A 20,121-nucleotide genomic window follows, 5' to 3' on the forward strand; every position below is an offset into this window, starting at 1 on the left:
AACCAAGCGGAGGCTTGGGGACTGCTTTTGCAAACCACCTCCACTTGGTTCGCAATAAACAACTGCACCTCCCAGTTGCGAACCATTTCCACTCCCCCTCCCATTCTTTAGATGACATGTCCATCATGGGCCTCCTGCAGTGCCACAATGATGCCACCCGAAGGTTGCAGGAACAGCAACTCATATTCGCTTGGGAACCCTGCAGCCCAATGGTATCAATGTGGACTTCACCAGCTTCAAAGTTTCCCCTTCCCCCACTGCATCCCAAAACCAGCCCAGTTCGTCCCCTCCCCCCACTGCATCACACAACCAGCCCAGCCTGTCTCTGCCTCCCTAGCCTGCTCTTCCTCTCACCCATCCCTTCTTTCCACCCCAAGCCGCACCTCCATTTCCTACCTACAACCTCGTCCCACCTCCCTTGACCTGTCCGTCTTCCCTGGACTGACCTATCCCATCCTTACCTCCCCACCTATACTCTCCTCTCCACCTATCTTCTTTTCTCTCCATCTTTGGTCCGCCTCCCCCTCTCTTCCTATTTATTCCAGAACCCTCACCCCATCCCCCTCTGTGAAGGGTCTCGGCCCGAAACATCCTCTTTTGTGCTCCTGAGATGCTGCTTGGCCTGCTGTGTTCATCCAGCTTCACACTTTTTGTTATATTGCAGAACCTACCTGGGAAAGGCTATTTTTGAGGTAGTAATTGATAATAGCAGATTTCGCAAATAAGGATCCTCTAGGGAGTAGTGATCGCAACATCAAAGCATTTCAATTTCAGTTTGAAGGAAAGCAACTTGGGTCTCAAACCAGTGACCTCAACTTAAATAAGAGCCATTAGATATATGAAGAAAGTTGCCTGAAGCGGGCTGGAAAATAGAGTAAGGGAAAAGTCAGTGGATGAGTGGCAGATATTTCATTATGCTAAACCCAGATTTATTCTAGTCATCAAGTAGGGGCCAATGGGAAGCACCCATGATTAACCAAGATGTCCAAATCAAACCAAGGCGCGCATAGCAGCAAAAATTGGTGGTATGCCAGAGGCAGAGTTAGCAATGGTTGACTTAAAAAGTTAAGAGGCAGAGAGTTAGTTATGAAAGTAAATTGGCAAGAAATATAACAGATGACAGAGATTCTCGGTATTTGTTTTTTTTTAAATCGAAGCGAGTAGGACCGTTGGAGGATGCCACTGGGAATTGATAACAAATGGCCTGCATGTGAAAGTTTCAAACATATTGGCTATGGAAATACTGGAGCCATTGTTCAAAATATTCCAGAACTCAGTTCTGTGAGTGTTCCAGCACATTAGCAATTTGCCAATGTGGTTTCGATGCTCAAGAAGGGAGGGAAGCAAAAAGGAAACTATAGGCTACCTGGCTGAACATCTGTTATTGGGGCAAAGAGTAGCAGAATATTTCAAAAACATTAATACCATCAGACAGTCAACATGTGATTTTATAAAATGGAAATCCTGACACATGGATGTCTGAACAGACTGTCAGTCATTTAGCAGAATGGAGCAACGCCATAATTTTCCAACATAGTCTGGCTGGTGGTGAGATCTTTCACATGTGCCTGTTTCTGTGCCACTGCATGCTGTCTTTGAAGCAGCTGCAGGAAGAAGACACCGTCACACACCTCCGTTCTGGATTGTTCCTTCGCAAAGCGGGTCTAATGGTTTCTATCAGGCAGCTCTGTGACACAAGTCTCTTCTCTATGGGCTGCTCTCCTGGACACACGCTCAAACATCAATGGTGCCAACAACTTGGTGAAAGGCACTGTTTGGTCTGCCTGAAGCTTGTTGGTCTTCGAGTGTGAAGAGTGCCATTGACTGTGTGAGTGCTGAATTCTGGCATATTCCAAGGTGCGCTGAGAGATGCACTGAAGCTTGAGGCAGCTGCTGCTGAGGTATAGTGGGGAAAACACTGCCATCTAGGATCTTTCTACCAAAATATCAAGGGTCAGTCCCGTTGTCAGACCTTCTGTGTCTTAAAATGCCCGTTCAAAATGTTTTGTGCATGAGTAGAAAATGCCCTTTGGTTTTGCAACTGGAGAGAAGCTTAAGAAATGTCCAAATTCCAATTTTTTTCAATTTTGTTTTCTTTGCAAAGACTGTACAGAACTGATTTAGAACATTTGTAAGTGCTTCTATATTCTTAGGGATAAAGTATATGTTTGAAATAAAGTGTTTGCATACAGGTGCACCAACTAGTTAGGGTGGTTGGAAATGGATTGGAGTTTAAAAATTGACTAATCCTGTTACGACTGTGCAGGATAGTGGCTAGACTACAGCTGGAGTACTGTGTACTGTTTTAATTGCCGTTTTCAAGAACTGCTAAACAGTTAGGCCTTCATACATTGGTGTATAGAAGTTGAGTGGTGATCTGATTTGAAATATACAAAATTCTGAGAGGGCTTGACAGTAGGTATTGAGAAAACGAACAATAGGGTAGTCTGAAACTAGGGGACACTTGTAAAACAGATCAAAAAGAATTTCTGCTCCCAGAGGGTAGTAAATGTCTGGAATTCCCTAACATAAGAACTAGGAGCAGGAGTAGGCCAGCTGGTCCCTGGAGCCTGCCCTACCATTTAATAAGATCATGGCTGATCTTTTTGACACTCCGCTCCACTTAACCGCCCACTCACCATAACCCTTAATTCCTTTACTGTTCAAAAATTTATCTACCTTGCCTTAAAAACATTTAGCGAGGCAGCTTCAACCGCTTCACTGAGCAGGGAATTCCACAGATTCACAATCCTTTGGGTGAAGAAGTTCCTCCTGACCTCAGTGCTATATCTTCCCTTTTATTTTGAGGCAATGCCCTCTACTAGTTTCACCTGCTAGCGGAAACAACCTCCCTGCCTCCACCTTATCTATTCCCTTCATAATCTTGTGTTTCTGTAAGATCTCCCTTCCTTCTTCTGAATTCCAGTGAATACAATCCCAGTCTACTCAGTCTCTCCTCATAATCCAACCGTCTCAATTTTGAATCAACTGAGTGAATCTCGTCTGCATCCCCTCCAGTGCTAGTATATCCCTTCTCAAGTAAGGACACCAAAACTGCACACAGGCCTCACCAGGACCCTTTCCAGCGGCAGCATAGCTTCCCTGTTTTTAAACTCCATCCCTCTAGCAACGGCAGACAAAATTCCATTTGCCTTTTTAATTACCTGCCTCACCTGCAATCCTACTTCTGGTGATTCATACACAAGGACACCCAAGTCCCTCTGCACAGCAGCGTGCTGCAATTTTTTTTATCATTTAAAACATAGTCCATTTTTGCTGTTATTCCTACCAAAATGGATGACCTAACACTTGTCAACGTTGCAGTCCATCTGCCAGACCTTTGCCCACTTAGTTGGACTATCTGTATCCCTCTGCAGACTGTCTTCTGCACGCTTTGCTCTACCACTCATCTTAGTGTCATAAACAAATGTTGACAACCACACTTAGTCCCCAACTCCAAATCATCTATGTAAATTGTAAACAATTGCAGTTCCAACATTGATCCCTGAGGCACACCACTAGCCACTGATAGCCAACCAGAAAAGCACCCATTTACTCCTACCCTTTGCTTTCTGCTGGTCAACCAATCTTTTATCCATGCTAATACATTACCTGTAATACCTGCAACTTTATCTTATGTAGCAGCCTTTGGTGTGGCATCTTGTCAAATGCCTTCTGGAAATCTAGATACACCACATCCGCGGGTTCCCCATTGTCGACCATGCAAGTAATGTCCTCAAAAAATTCCACCAAATTAGTTAAACGTTACCTACTCTTCATGAACCCATGCTGGGTGTTCCCAGTGGGACAATTTATATCCAGATGTCTTGCTATTTCTTCCTTAATGCTAGATTCAAGCATTTTCCCCACTACCAAAGTTAAGCTAACTGGCCTATAGTTACCTGCTTTTTGCCTACTTCCTTTTTAAACAGTGGTGTCACATTGGCTGTTTTCCAATCTGCAGGAACCACCCCAGAGTCCAGTGAATTTTGGTAAATAATTACTAGTGCATTTGCTATTTTCCTGCATCACCTCTTTACCATAACTTACTAACCGTAAGTGTTGGTGGAGACTAGGTTGCCAGAGGTATCTGAAGAGGGGGGTGGTGTGTTTTTTTTAATTTAAATATGCAGGAGTTATGGCTACACTGAGGTGATATGAAAGAGTAGTTGAGGCCTGGGCAGGTTAGAGAGATCTACAACTGAGTGAAAGGCTCTTCAAACCATTGTATCGAAAACAACCACCTAATTACTGTGATCCTCTTTTTCCAGTACTTGGCCAATTGCCTTGTATCCCTTGGCAAAACAAGTTCACACATCTAAATATACCTTAAATGTTATGGGGGTTTCTGCCTTTACCACCCTTAGAGCCAGTGAGTCTCAGTATCTCTCTGGCTGAAAGTTTTTCCTTGCATCCCCTCTAAACCTTCTCACCTAACTTAAATCATGACCCCAAGTCTTTAATGCCTCCAAGTGCAACAAGTTTGTTCTTATCTTTCCTATCGATGCCATATATGAGCAATGGTCTTGTTGAATTTCAGGATGGCTTGGCGGTCAATTCTCTAATCATGCTACTATTTCTTATGTGCAAGTGTTGGGATAAAACCCAAAAGAGGTTACTTAAAGATGAGTAGATTAAAGCTGATGTTGGAACCCAGTCTGTTTTTGTTTTCAATATTTTTATTCTTAACCTTCTTATCAGTTTTGAATTCAGAACTGGAAATAACTAGTGCACTTTGGGACAGCTGGGCTTGCAGGCCAATTGTGCACTGAGCCTTGACTTTAAAACGTTCTAACAAATGGACTCTGGAAAGAGCATTATCCATAGTTATCCACAGAACCCCTACAAGTGTGGAAACAGGCCCTTCGACCCAACTAGTCCACTCTGGTCATCAGAGCATCCCACTCGGACCCATTCCCTATACCCACCTAATCTATGCATTCCTGAACACTATGGGCAATTTAGCATGGCCAGTCCATCCAACCCTGCACATCTTTTTGGTCTGTGGGAGGAAACCGGAGCACCCGGAGGAATCTCCGCAGACTCGGAGAATGTGTAAACTGTACACAGACAGTTGCCCAAGGGGGAATCGAGCATGGGCCCCTGGTGCTATGAGACAGCAGTGCTAACCACTGACCCACTGTGCCACTTTGTTTGAACAGATAGTTGAAGTTGGCCAATAACCTGGGAATTTATTCTGGCAAGTTTTGAAGAGACCCTACGTTCACGCAGATGGCAATTATTGAATCATAATCGAGGCCTCAAGAGTCTGTACCATTCTCCTTCAGGGTGAAACGAGGATTAAAGTCTTTTCTTTTAACTTTTTTGTGAGGTGATTGTGGTCTGCTGCTGAGACAGCATGAAGATTTGAAAGCTCTCTGCCTATTGTGATACACTGGCTTCTGGAAGCCCAAAGAGTCGAAAGCTAAGTTAGAAGTATTACTGCCTTTGCCTAGGTGAACTGAAAAGGTGACCAAGTCAACATTTCTGAAAGGTGACCAAGGAGTCCACGTATATGCCTATGAAACAACTCATCATAAAAGCCATTTAAGCCAAGTTTGTTGTTTTCCTTAGTTTATCCCTTAACTGCAGGTGTGTGTTTCACTTTTATGTGAATAAAATTTATGAACAAATGTTTCAAGTTTATAGCACAGACATTCATCAGTTTCATGTGTTGTTTAATTTCTCTGCTAAAGTTACTGTGTAGATAAGACACAGAACCAATCTGGAAATGAATTATTCGCAGAGGCTATTACAAATCAGTGGTGTGACTGTTTGAGAGTCTTCATGTTATTTTTACTGTGTTGTGAATGCAAAGGTAGAAAGGCTGATTTATTTCAGTGGTCGGCCTCCATGTTGTAACACTTGGGCATGGGAAACTTCTTCCTGAAGCTATGTTCGGTTTCAGTCAAAAAATTGAAGTTTCAGTAATATAGATCTTCTAAGGTGTTTGATTCAGGGACTGTGGGATGAGAATGCTATTTTGGGGGACTGTAATCAGTGTTTGGGTGTAATACAAAAGCAGTTTTGGTTTTTTTTGTTGTCAGTTTTATGAAGGAGTTACTGAGTTTAATAGAATTTTATTTTTACTGTGTTTAAGTATGCTTGAATCGCTAAATTGTTTGGTTTATTCTATTTTGTATTTTTGTTAACATTCTGTTTTATTAAAGCAAAGTATGCAGCATAGCATGCTTGTGTTTCAGCAAGAAATATAATTGTTGAAACCAAAACAAATCAAAATATTGACGTATCAAGCCGCATTTCTGTCTAAGTCTGTCTTGTCAAGTGATAACTTTAGCTGAAATCATAAGTGATTGTTATCAAATTAAATTTAGCTGCAAAATCCAACAGTTCACACGTGTGCATGCTACAAGTTGGCTATCACTTGGACTAAATGTCATTTATGGAGCTGTATAAAAGATTTGTCTGGCTCTGGATAAGTTAACACTGCTACTAAATCAGCAGATGTAGCAATATCTTTGCAAACTTTGTTTTTGAAAACTATTACATCCAATCCCTTTTATAGAGAGATCAGCCAGTAAAGATACCCAAACACTAGTTAGTCTACAAATAATCAATACGATAATACTGAGGAATTTCCAAAATAAGAACTACTTTATTCAATTTGACGTGCTAATTACCAAAGAAGAAAACAAACAAATTCTGTTTATTGTCATTACAACTGTGTTTTACTCACAGGTTTAAGGCCAGTTTTTATTTTTTTTTTGGAGGTGCTGGGTTTCAACCTGTTTCCCCCCTCTATCTCACCCACACAGCGTGTTTCTCACTGCTGAAAGAGTGTAGAGTTCTCTTTGTACAATTTTTTTTAAATGTCAAAAAACATGCTATGTGAACTTTGCGGATGACTCAATTTTGTAAGGTAAGCTGACTTCAAGTTATCTAAACCAGACCGATCACAAAATGTAATCCCCATACAGTGTTTTGTTAACATTTCACAACACAAGTGCCATATTGACCTGACTGATCTCCAGATGAGTTGTGGGCATTATTCACCATGAAACTTAACAGTGAGAACTATGGACTAATGTCCACATCGTCCAGTTTGAATGTCAACAGCTACTCAGTGCTTTAACTTGAACAGTCAAGGGCAGTGTAGACTTTCATTTTTGATGCTTCCAATGTAATTTCGCAGGTAAAACAAGATTTAATTTTTTTTATTTTCTGATCAGGGAGTAATGTTACAGTCAATGCTGTGCACCCAGGGGTGGTTAACACAGAACTTGGCAGACACACAGGGATGCATAAATCAAAACTTTCCAGTACAACATTGGGTAAGTAATTAAACTACTTCTCAATTTCATGAATTACAAGAGCCTTTCTGGGAAAGAGCATTCATCGCTGAGTTGACAGCCTTCCAGCCACTGTTGTTTATCTTGGTTGTTCCTGTGGAAGTACACCATACAGCAGTCAGTCCGACACCATGGAGCTGCTTGGGATGAAACTTGCTTTAAAAACTATGGTAACTTTCTCCAGACTTTTGCAGAAGTATTCTCCATGTGGAAACAACAGACAATGAACTCTTCCCTGCCACAGCCACCATGAGAAAGTGGTTGAGATAGCTGACATCTAAGAAGGACCTACTGGGAGAGCCCTTCCAGTACTAGTTCTGTTTTGGTGCTTGTTTGAAACTTCTGATGATGAGACATCGTCCCAAATAACTTTCATTTACTAAGGAACCAATTGACATCTACCATGTTTTCCTGCTGGGCAAGCACTAAAGGAAGTCATTTTGGAACTTGGGTTATCAGATTCAATTTAATTCAAGTCCTTGTTTGTGACAGTTAAACTTTTGGTAGAATTATTGTCCCCATGCAATGACTGTAGACCCCAAGGTACTGTGATAATTAGTCAGTGACCTACAAAATACTCCTACAGTTTTAATGCTCAAGGCATCTCCTCTTAAGCTTCCTTACACAGGAAACAAATGTAATCCAATTGTTAAATTTCTGTTATTTAAATAACTCAATTACAAAGGACATAATTTAACACTCCCTTTCAAGGTCTTTGGCTTCTCACACTCTGACTTCTATGAACTTGTAAGCATTCCAATGACAACATTGATTCAGACAAGCAAAAATGGGATGACATTGGAACTCTGCTATTATGCACTGACTCCACACCAGCGCTGAAAATTTCTTTCAGAGTCGGGGCTTCTTTTCCGGTCTTTCTCAATTCTTCATTAGAAGATGCCATCACATAGTAAAAATACCTTCTGTATTTGTTGATTTAGTAGGATATTTGCACTCGGCATCAGAGTTAGAATTCATCAGTATCCGAAAGAAACAGCATAGCTCTGTTAAAATTAGAGCACAGTGTGCAAGAAAAGCATTAATAACATAACAATACTTAAACTGATACAAGACTACAGGCATATGTTAGCAACGAGTGGTTTTCTAATCAGTTTCATAAAAGTGTAGTGTAACTTCATTGTTTGTTAGCCCTTTGCCTCTATGAATAAAGGTAAGGATCTCTTGTGCTTTTTAAACAAGCCTCTCAATTCATGTACTGCCGTATAAAGAATTCAATACTCTCTCAAGTCCTTCCCAGTCTGACCCCCTCTAAAATTGTACTGTTAAGATTTTGTTGCCCTTCCTCAGTGGCAAAAACAAGGGGTCCTCTCGGACATCAATAATTTACCATTGGTAATCTGTTTCCTTTTACCTTTTCATTTGGTTTTCAATGTCTAGGAAACTTTTTTCAACCTTCCATCAACACAGCACAGTGGTTAGCACTGCTGCCTCCCAGCACCAGGGACCCAGGTTAGATTCCGGCCTTGGGTGTGTCTGTGTGTGGAGTTTGCACGTTCTCCCAGTGTCTGTGTGGGTTTCCTCCCACAGTCCAAAGATGTGCAGGTTAGGTGGATTGGCCGTGCTAAATTGCCCGTAGTGCTCAGGGATGTGTCGCTTAGGTGGGTTGTAGGGGAAATGGGTCACACTGAGGTTCGGTGTGGACTTGTTGGGCCAAAGAGCCTGTTTCCACTCTGTAGGGATTCTAATTGTAATTGTAATTCTAATTCTAACACCTCACTTTGAAGTTTTTGTGAGTGATACATTATCTTTTTGACACCTGGTATAGAAAATACATTGGGTCTTCATATTTGTTCATTTGAAAATCGCAGTTGTTCTTTTACAGGACCAATTTTCTGGCTTCTAGTGAAATCTCCACGTTTAGGAGCACAGCCCTCCATATATCTGGCTGTTGCAGAAGAATTGGAAGGGGTATCTGGGAAATACTTTGATGTTAATAAAGAAAAAGACCCTGCTCCGCAAGCTCTGGATGATGAAACAGCCAGGCGTTTGTGGGAAGTAAGTGCCAAATTAGTGGGACTGCAAAATGACAATTCTAATCCACGACTCAAATAATTCCAAAGCTAATGTGGACAATGTCAGATTAGCAGGAGAACATTAGAAACTGCGTCAAGAGAAACTGTGTTTAATCACGCATTGCAAGGTAATCTTTATTGACCCTGCTGATTGTTCTTTGATATATTTTGAAAAACAATTGTTTAACTATTACATCATTGCTTTTTATTGCATGTGAAGCTACACTGATCTGTTCATCTTGTTTTCTTAAAACCATTCACCGTTGCATGGACTGACTGACTATTATGCTGTTTAGTGAAATAAATCTGGTTCGCTAATGTACTTTAGGAGAAGAATGGTCTGGCCTACATGTGACTCCAGACCCACAGCAATGTTGTTGTCTCTTAACTGCCTTCTGGGATGAGTTATAAATGCTGGCCTAGTCAGTGATGCTTTCATCCTGTGAATGAACAATTTTAATAAAATGTTGGAAGTTGACACATGCACGCAGTCCATCAGACAGCAATGTGTGACTCAAGTATGGGAAGACTTAAAGGAAAGTTGAGTGGGGGGGGGGGGGGGGGGGGGGGGAGTTCTCTAAGTATGAATGTATAAACTGTTGTAATCACTTTCACAATAAAAGAATGAGTTGCTCTTATTTTGGTGAAAGGATTGTTGTAATTAGTTTTTCCAAGACGTGTCTCACTACTTTTAAAACTTTTACATTAAAAGATTGTATTCTCCCAGTTTATGAATCAACATATGGCCAGTTAAATGAGTAAATACTTATGGAATCGCATCAATTTAAAAATACCATAATTTTAACAAAAATGTATTGCACTCATAAACTTCTTAAAGGTATATTTTAATAGTTCAAATTTGGCACTACAGACAGTAATATAGACCTGTTCATTTTCCAATAAAGTCTGAGGCTCTTTGCCATATTTGCCATGACAGGTTATTCTGCAATGGACGTTTGGACTTGGATGATTATAGTTAGAACAGTTTTACATGGTTTCTAGTTCCTCAGCATAACACAGCCTTTCCTCCAGTGAGCCTTTTCCTGAGCTACCCTCCCCCACCCCAATCACAAAGCAGAAAGCATCCATTTCAATCATTTGAGTCTGCTGCACCAGTGAGGTCATGGCTAGTGTAATAATTCTCCAGTTCACATTCATGCTTGATTCCATAAACCTTTGATTCCTTCCCTGATTAGAATCTGTCTATCTCAACCTTAAATGTACTTAACCCAGCTTTGACAGCCTTCTGTGGTGAAGAAGCCCACGAAATCTCCAAATATTGCTTCTGATCTCCATATTAATAGGGTGACCTCTCATTCTAAAATTATGCCCTCTGGTTCTAGACCCTCCCACACATCAGTATCTAACCTATTACATCCCCTAAGAATCTTGTATATTTCAAGAAGGTTGTCATCGGCTTCTGAACTCCAGTGACTACAAGCCCAGTTGACATGATGTTTCTTCATAAGAAGTCACTCCATGCTCATGATCAACCTGGGAAACTACTTCTGTTGCCAATAGTTATTTTCACTATAAGATTAGCAAGTTTTTGGCAGACCAGAGAGCATTTTTCACTAAATTTGGAACACCCTATAAAGCATAAGTCCTGTAGTATGGATATCACAGTGTGGAACTGGAGGAACACAGCAGGCCAAGTTGCATCAGAGGAGCAGGAAAGCTGACATTTCAGGTTCGGACCCTTCAGAAAAACCTGAAGAAGGATCCAGAACTGAAACGCCAGCTTTTCTGCTCCTATGCTGTCTGGCCTGCTGTGTTCCTCCAGCTCCACACTGTTATCTCTGACTCCAGGATCTGCAGTTCTTACTATCTCCTGTACTATGAAGTTGCTTGGGATCAACTGCAACAAAAGCCACTGCATCTCCTTCTGAAATAGTAGGAACTGCAGATGCAGGAAAATCTGGGATAACAAGGTGTCGAGCTGCATGAACACAGCAGGCCAAGCAGCATCAAAGGAGCAGGAAGGCTGACATTTCAGGCCTAGACCCTTCTTCAGAAGGATCAAGGCCTGAAGCATCAGCCTTCCTGCTCCTTTGATGCTGCTTGGCCTGCTGTGTGTTCATCCAGCTCTACACCTTGCATCTCTGTCTGATCTTGTTTTGCAAAAGTTTGTTCCAGACATTTTAGGTTGCAGGAGGAGGCCGGTTGGTTCTTCGTTCTTGTACCAGCTGTTTAAATGAGCATGGTTACCAATCTATTTCTATGCACCTGATCTGTTAGCCAAATAATTGTCCAATGCCCTCTTGAATGCCTTAACTGAACCTGACTTCGTCCAATTTCCAGGTGTTGCTTTTCATGCCCTAACCACTTGCTGCTTGGAAAAGGTTTTTGTCATATCACCCTTGCTGCTTTTGCAAACCATCCATGTTCTGTTATCCCTGTTCACCTCGGAGATTGGCCATGGTCTCCATCCCACTACAGTTGCTTGAAGGTCAGCGTCCTGAAGCAACCATTCAACTAGCTCATCCTAATGCTTTTCCCACAGAGTCTCAAGGACACTGCAGAAAAACTTGGACTTGTGATCAAATGTGTACTTCTGCGCACCTTTCCAAAAGAGGTCCGTGATAGACCACAGTCCAGCTGAACAGAACATACCCATGGCAATCAGGTCCTTCCTTGACACTAGGACAGACAGGACCTAAGCACATTGTGAAACTTAGTGCTTGCATATCAAGTGTCTGCACACACCTTGATACTATGTAGATAACCTTCAGAATGCCTGCAGTAATAAGTATATTTTCCCCCTTGATCTTGTGTATGTATCCAGAGGTTTGTCCCTGCAGATGTGATCCATTTTTAATTACCAGGTAATGTAAAAATGGCCCAAATTGAAATAGCCATTCAGCATGGAAACAAACCATTCAGCTCATCATATCTATGCCAACAGATGTTCCAAATAAGTCAAGCTGGAACTGAACCAGCAAACTAAGGATGGCTGTTTTATGACACAGCAGAGTCTTCTGCTCTATCAATGGGCGGGAGTAGATGTCATGTAATTGTCTCATTCCCAAATTCATATCCCTTGTAGCAAGGTAGTCCATTAACTTGTTTTCCACGCATTAGCAACAAATAGGTTGTTCAACGGGTAGAGGATCTTAAGCACTGAATTCAGAATTGTACCAGGTAATTGTTGTGTGAAGTATGATAAATATTCCAATGATATGTTGAAGCACAATCAGCCTGCCTTAAGCCAAGTGACTCTAAAAGCAAACTTAATATTCTGTGTGTCTACTGTATGCAGCATTAATTTGTCAATTTCCCATTTTGCAAGAGGTACTGGGCTAAGTTTCAATGGCTAACCATGAACTATGGGCTGCAAATAAGCAAAAGACTTCCTCTGCTCTCCAGATGTTCCTACTTTAGTGTGCTCCTATTGAACTTTCTTTAAGCAGCCACCTCCGTGTAACTCTGAGCAGAAATTCGCATGGTGCCCCATTGTGGATGCATTTTGTGTCTATCTATTTGAGAGCAATTGTGTATTGCCATCAATGGAATAATTGTTTAAATGCATAGTTGACAATGCGCTGCCGTTCTAATTTAATCCAGCAGGTGGCATAAGATTGTTTACTGTTGTCCATTGAGGTCAAGTGTCAACTTTATTGCAACTTATTGTTGAGACAGCTGCCACAGTAGGCTGTGCCTCATATGTAAAAGCAACATACTTTGGTTGCTGGAAATCTGAAATAAAGCAGGAAAAAATCTGGAGATCTCTTTGGAGAGTGAAGTGCAGTAGTTACTATTATCCTATCCGGGTATCATGTTAAGACAGGAACTGTGTATTTGTCTAATAGGCCTCATATTTGTCTCATTAGTTTGTGTCAAGACTGATATCTTAGGTGTAGTGTGACTGCTACATTGTACACAAGTCACCACCACAAGTGCACTTGCCAGACGGTTGTTTGTCTGGGACATGGCCCAACCAGACTTGGAGATGTGTTTATATCTACCATCTAGATCTTGGGAAGTGACACCACTAATGTGGAGTATCACGATCTGTGCGGATCTACAGCCATCTCATACTTTTTTTGTGGTTGATTAGCCAACTGGAGATAAATCTATTGCTACCAGCAAGAACCATGAGGAAGTTCAAACAGTAAAACTCTCGTGGCAGTAACTATGCAGCAAGTCGCCTTGAGGAAGCCCCACCATGAAAAGAATCCTGCCAGGGAGTTGTAAGTTAAGCCTCACAACCAGAAACAACAAAAATAATTGCTTTAGAGATACCCAAAGTAGATATAGCTTTGTTAACTTGGTCTAAACTATTTTAATATAACAAATTATACTGTTAATTTTGTATTCATGCCTGAAAACAAACTAACCTAAGTATATTTACTGAAGTTTAAGAAAGACCAATGAAATTACTAAATACAAAGAGCAAAGTAGGGAAGCAAGTGGCGCAGTGATAATGTCAATGAGTGAGTAATCCACTAAGCATAGAGTTCAAATGCAATCACAGGAATTCTGGAATTGAAAAACTAATCTTGGTAATTGTAAGTATAAAATTGCTTTTGATTTTCATAAGATTCATTTACTTTTAAGGAAGGAAATCTGGTCTGCTCATTGATGCCGGATCCACAATGTGTTTCACTCAACTATGTCTGGAGGAACCTTAATCAAGATGCTTCTAAGTCTGCCCAAAACTTGCAGGTCCTCCAGTGCAAAGAGTTGTTCCTGACTGAGTGTTACAGGCCAGCATGTTTCCAACGCCAGGTTTATTTGTTATGAGGCACACTGAAAATTGGGACAGCCACTGCAGAGGCACAACAGGGGCACAATTGCTCCCAAGGACCATTCAGCCACAGTAAACCTTGGGGCAGAAAACTGCAGATTGCCCAGGCTGTGTCTAACATAGAATATATGTTGTAAATATATTGAACCACTTCTACACACGTTGTGTGGAGTACATTATATCTACTGCACTTTCTATTAATTCAAATTTGAAATGTTTTATCTCCAAGCTCTATACCTGACATGAAATGTATTTTGTAAACATTAAGATTGCTAATATCTTATCAAGTGAGGCATATTGTCTTGGGACATTAAATTTTCTTGCAAATCCTGTAATATTCATGTTGAATGTTTTTGTTTTTATTTGCAAATTTTGTGAATAAAGTATATTTTCAGACAAATATGTAGTTGACTCTTAACTGCTTTCTGCAATGATCTAGTTTACAACAACTGTGTGACAAGGTGAGAAGTGTGCAGTGAAGTTTTCAGGAAGCAATGCCACTTTACTCAAGCATTTTGGCCACATTCATGTCTTCAATCTCTCCAGGAGCCTCCGTATCTCATGAAGGCAGTATCTGCTGACCAGGTGCCCTATCAACTGAGCATGTGCAAGCTTCCAGAGCTATGTATTCATCAGCTTCTGATGCCATGTGCGCAGAGATTTGGCACCATGGGTGTGCAGTAGAAGGGAAAATCTGTGACCTTATGCAGCCGCCTTGCGCATGCACACAACCAAACATTTGATATGGTCAAGGACATTGAGGAATTTCCTGTATGAGAAGAAACTGTACAAGCGCAGTGAGGAGACACATAATTGAAATGGATATTGAACTGGTCTGTGTTGAAAATACCTATGTTTGCAATTGAGGATATATTTTTCCCAATGGATTTGAAACAACCCCAACTTACCTAATCTTACTTCAAAGCTACAATGCTCCAGTCCCGACAACATTCTCAAATAGCCCGTAACCTTTCCTGTAGGATCACGGCCTTCCTACACTGTGCTGAATGAGACTTTAACTAATACTTTACTCATGATGCAACTAGTGTTTTAATCTGCTTTAGTGTAACCACCTAGCTAACTGTCCTGCTGCCTCCAGGAATGTTTCGACATGACATCCAAGATATTTCCGTATCTTCGCACTTCTCAGTAACCTCTCATTTAATGTTTATGCCCCTGCCTTTTTACCCTCCCCAAACACATTACTTCCTGTATCTGTATTGAATTTCATTTTTATTTTTTGTACACCTGCCCAGTCCATCAATAGTTTTCTGTAGTGCTTTTTGTTTTGCTCGCTGGCTATGTAATAGCCATTCTTTAAAAATCATCCACAACTCCTAATGATGCCAACTGTGTTTTGAGTATAAATCATTGAACTGCCTTTACTTTTTGTAGTGGGTATCAACGTCCTGTGCATCTTCTATGCTGTATTTCGTCTTCACTAATCCTGTACACATTGTGTAGCTTAATATCTTTTACCAGATCCATTAGGAATCCAGTTTGCTGTCAACTGTAGATCACTCAAACTGATCAAGTAGCTGATGTCCCCAACTGAAAACTGACCCAGAACAGACCTTGATAACAAGCTGTGGAGCTGGATGAGCAGGCCAAGCAGCATCTTAACAGACATTACGCAGTTGGCAATGACCTTGGCCAGAATTCTGCCATCATGTTCAAGAGTAAGATTGGTTGTCAATTCCAGATTGCTTTTCTCTCTTCTTCCCCTCTTTTCTCCTCTCCGCCCACCCCCCCCCCCCCCCCCCCCAACCCCCACCTTTCCTATTGTAGATGAGCATACTGACACCCTTCCCCATGGATTGGCACATGTTGCCAGTTGGACACAGTATTCTTGAACACCTCTGGCAGGTCCCGACCAGTCAGGTCTTACAGCATCAAATACAACTTAGCAAGTAAACGGTTGCTTTCAGGAATTTAACTGTTCTCAAAGGACTTCGGGGTCTTAGGTCAGGAGATAGTAGCTTTCCCCCACATTCTGTAGGCTAAAACTTCCGTGATACAGGATCAAAATGACTGAGACACTGAGCTGTCATGTCTATTTATTTCATGAGATTTCAAAACATAGTCTTGTGTAAATGAATTTTCTGATCCTAACAACATAAGAGTGAAGTCATGGTTCTGATGCATTTTCTTCCTTCAGGCTGCTGATCACAGCTCTTCCTAAGTACATTTTGGAAGAAGTATGAACATTTTCATCCTGTTCCACAGAGCTGTCCCTGGACCTGAGGGTTACTTTGAGACCAAGAGCAAAGCTTGTTGTCTTCATACATCTTAAAAATCTTCCTTGACTAATACCACCCGCATCACCTGCAGCAGGAACAGATTTGTCATGCTTTTCTAAAGTCAGGACTCGTTAAAGAAAATTCAGTATTCTCCGGCTATTGTATTCTACTTTGAATTCCTCAATGTTTTCTGGAGTGAACAGTTCCACGTTCAGATCTCGTGTTCTCCTGTCAACCCGCTGGTTCTCCTGCAGATGATTGACTACCACTTTCTACTGGCCAAGGAACAACACCAGTTTGACTTTGGTGGATGAGGCCGAGAAGGCTGGAAGCACAAACAGAAAGTCTAACCTAAAGCAGACAAACCCTTCTGGCTACAAATAGATGCACCCACCGAAGTTGCACTTCACCTGCAAGGATGCTGAAGGCATCATGCAACTTGGCATCTTTGACCATTTCCAACAGGAATGTACATGTGGTATCCAATTTGCTGTGAGTCCCTCCAGATCATCCAACCACGTAGTACAATTGAAATCATTGCCCAGTATGACTGCCAGCAGTAATGGGAGGTACCGGAAGATGGCCAGTTGCTCACTCTTTATCGGTGAGATGTGCACATTAAGTTGTCTTCAGAGATCACTTTGTATAAGAGAGGTGCCCAGCCATGACCATCTTTACTTCTGAGATGGTCGAAGTGACGCCTTGTAGAACAATATCCAAACTGAACGAATGGCTTTTGTTACCTCCTGACCAAATCAATAACTCACGGAGCCACAAGCTCAAGCATCTTCTGTATCTGCTGTAGCGCTGTGGATTTTGTTAGTCAAGTTAGCCAATGTAGAAACTCGAAATGTAGCTGCTTTAATACTATACATGATAAGGCTACTAATTTTGAGCCTCTTGTTTAAGTTAAAGATTATCAGTTCAAGTGCCCACACACCAGCCTAAACTCAAAAAGCAAGACAATTCCAACGCCATTATTTACCACTTGATCAGTTTGTTAAGCCAACTACAAACTGATGATAGGAGTTGTCAGCAAAGCTGTCAAGTGACAGTTACTTGACAATAATGGGCTTCCTGCTGTACTAAGATCTTGTTAAACTTGGAAGGGTTCAGAAAAGCTTTACAATGATGATGCAGGGATTGGAGGGTTTCAGCCATTGGATGAGACTGACTAGGCTTTTTCCCCTGGACTGTTGAGGGATGAGGGATGGCGTTTGGAGGTTTTTAAAGACATGGGGGCTCTGGATGGAGTGAGTAGCCAAAGTCGATTTCCCAGGGTAGGGGTGTCCAAAACTACAGGGTGTAGGTTTAAATAAAAACCGAAAGAACTGCAGGTGCTGTAAATCAGGAACAAAAACAAAGTTGCTGGGAAAGCTCAGCAGGTCTGGCAGCATCTGTGAAGGGAAAAACAAGAGTTAATGTTTTGCATCTGGTGACCCTTCCTCAGAATGATGTAGGTTTAAAGTGAGAGAGGCAAGAGTTGAAAGGGACCTTAGGGGTAACTTCTTCATGCAGAGGCTGGTGCATATATGGAACAAGCTTCCCCAGGAAGCGGGCACAATTAGAACATGTAAAAGGCATCTGCCTATGTACATGAATAAGGAGAGTATTGAGAATTATGAACCAAATGCTGGCAAATGAGATAAGATCAGTTTAGTTATTAGAATGTGAATGAGTTGGCCTGAACAATTTGGATTCGGTGACTCTTGCTCAGAACAGAGCAGCTGTCAAGTGGCATTTGCTTAGCCATAATCTGCTCAGTTTGGGTTCTTCCAGGTGCTCATGGCCTCATTGCAGTCTGTGTCCTAAAGATGAAAAGGATAAAGTCCAGAATTGAGGCTGACTGTAGCATTCCCACCTACGTCAAGGTGTCAATTCAAACTCTTCAATGAGACAATTAACACAGTTTCCTTGAGACTACCGTAAAAGAATGATGGTACAGGGATTCGATGGGATTCATATAACTTTCCCTTACAACTTTGTCAGACTTTGAGTTTACCAGCAGTGTCCCAGAGACATCCTTGCTGGAACCAGTTTATTTGAGGCACTAGGAGGGTCCAATAACTGAATGGACCTGCATTTAACCTCAACAGGAAGAACCCAGACAATAGTCATTTCCCCATTGCGCCTTGGCAGCAGCTGCCCCAGCTTTTGTGCGTCCCACACCACATAGTCCTGGACCTTGGAATATGCCTGTCTGCAACACTTGGTCAGGGTCAACTTCTTGATCTGGACGAGCAACAAGGTTCAGACAGACCAGAGAGCATCTTTCACTGAGTTGATGGTCCTCCAGGTGCTGTTCATGTTTGTCTCAGTGTGCACTGCAGGGAACAGACCGCAGAACACAAGGAGTCTTGGAGCTACTCAGGATGAACCTCAGCCAAAACCACTGCATCTCTTTCCAAACTTCCTCTGCAAAGGTACATTCCAGCAGGAGGTTTGTGACAAGTTTCTACTCCCCCGCACCCACTTGAGGGCAGCGAGCGATGATACAGGCAGACCGGTCATACATAAAGGATCTCACAGGTAGTGCCCTTCTCACTGACAGCCAAGCGGTGTATTGGTGCTTGTTGGAAAGTTCTGGTGATGGTGAATCACTGATCCCAGAGCTGACCTGACCCGTTTGGTGATGACCTTTGACAGGATATTGTAGTCTGCAATCAGCAACGATATTGGCCACCAATTTCTAATTTCCTCCCTGTCCCCCTTCCACATGTAGATGAGGGTGATGCCTTTCCTCATGGATTTGCACATGCTACCTGATAGGAGCACGCTATCATACACCTCTAGCAGATCCTGGACAATCAAGCCCCACAGATCTGTGTATAACTCAGCCATTTAAGCCATTGCTTCCAGGAATTTTATTCTTTCCTAAAGACTGAAGGGCCTTGGTCAGCTCATCCAGATAGAATGGCTGGTCCAGCTTGTCTTGCATACTGTCCTTTAAGATTCCGTGAAAGAAGTCAGGCACAATTGAGAGGCCATGATGTCTGTGGTTTTCATGTCCTTTGGACTAGCATAAAAGGATTTGCTGACCCTCAGGATGTCATACTGTGATGATGTTACCGAACCATCTTCTTCCTTCAGGCTTCTGAGCTCAAAGCTCTGTTTGTGCACTTCCGGAAAGATGAAGTGCGAGCGTATCTCATCCTGCTGCACGGTGTGGACCCTGGACCAGAAGATAATTATAGAGGCCTCCAATGCGAAGAGCAAGGCTCGCTGGCTCTTCGCCTCCTGGACATCCTCCATGACATTAACCCCCTTAATCTGAAGCACAAATAGATTATGCACACGTTTCTGGAGTTTGGATAGTTTTCCCTGTCTCTCGCTCACCTTCAGAATACCTTTGAGGATGAGGAACCGTTTGATGTTCCCCTTGACTGTTTCCCACCAACCCACTGGAGACTCAAAGAGGGGTCTCATAGTTCTCCAACTTGTATAATCCCTTTGGAAGTGCCCAACGTTTCCCAGGTCGACAGTTTCACATTATTTGCCGGGTCCTCTTGCTGGCCTACTGATCATCCTGTAGGTGATAGTCAGCGAGCAGGAGGCGGTGGTCAAAGAAGAACACCAGCTTGACGTTGGTGGATCTGGCCCAGAACATGCTTAATGCAAGCAAAGGATCTCTCCTTCAGCGGATAGACCCGTCTGGCTGCGACCAGCTGTATGTATGCTGCGCTCCATCTGCAGGGGTGCTGAAGACATTGTATGTCTTGGTGACTTTAGGAATCTGGATGTGGAGTCCAGGTTGCTGTCAGCTCCTCCGGATTGTCCATCTGCATCAGTGA

The 20,121-nt window shown here is 42.2% G+C and overlaps 1 protein-coding gene across 7 annotated transcripts in view; it reads left to right on the forward strand.

Moving 5' to 3' along the window:
* Positions 1–14,448, forward strand: part of LOC125455012 (retinol dehydrogenase 13-like) — an 84,846-nt gene extending 70,398 nt beyond the window's left edge. For 3 of the 7 annotated variants that reach the window (XM_059648400.1, XM_059648399.1, XM_059648401.1), the window contains exons 6-8: positions 7,191–7,292; positions 9,154–9,326; positions 13,401–14,442. In XM_059648400.1, the coding sequence (XP_059504383.1) occupies positions 7,191–7,292; positions 9,154–9,326; positions 13,401–13,475 (350 nt within the window). In that variant the 3' untranslated portion in view covers positions 13,476–14,442. Of the gene's footprint in view, positions 1–7,190; positions 7,293–9,153; positions 9,889–13,400 lie in introns of those variants that run through there. The other 4 variants (XR_009446127.1, XM_059648403.1, XM_059648402.1 and 1 more) reach the window with 4 other exon arrangements.
* The last annotated feature ends 5,673 nt before the right edge of the window (positions 14,449–20,121 follow it).

This window comes from Stegostoma tigrinum, chromosome 9, assembly GCF_030684315.1.
Source record: "Stegostoma tigrinum isolate sSteTig4 chromosome 9, sSteTig4.hap1, whole genome shotgun sequence".
NCBI lineage: Eukaryota > Metazoa > Chordata > Chondrichthyes > Orectolobiformes > Stegostomatidae > Stegostoma > Stegostoma tigrinum.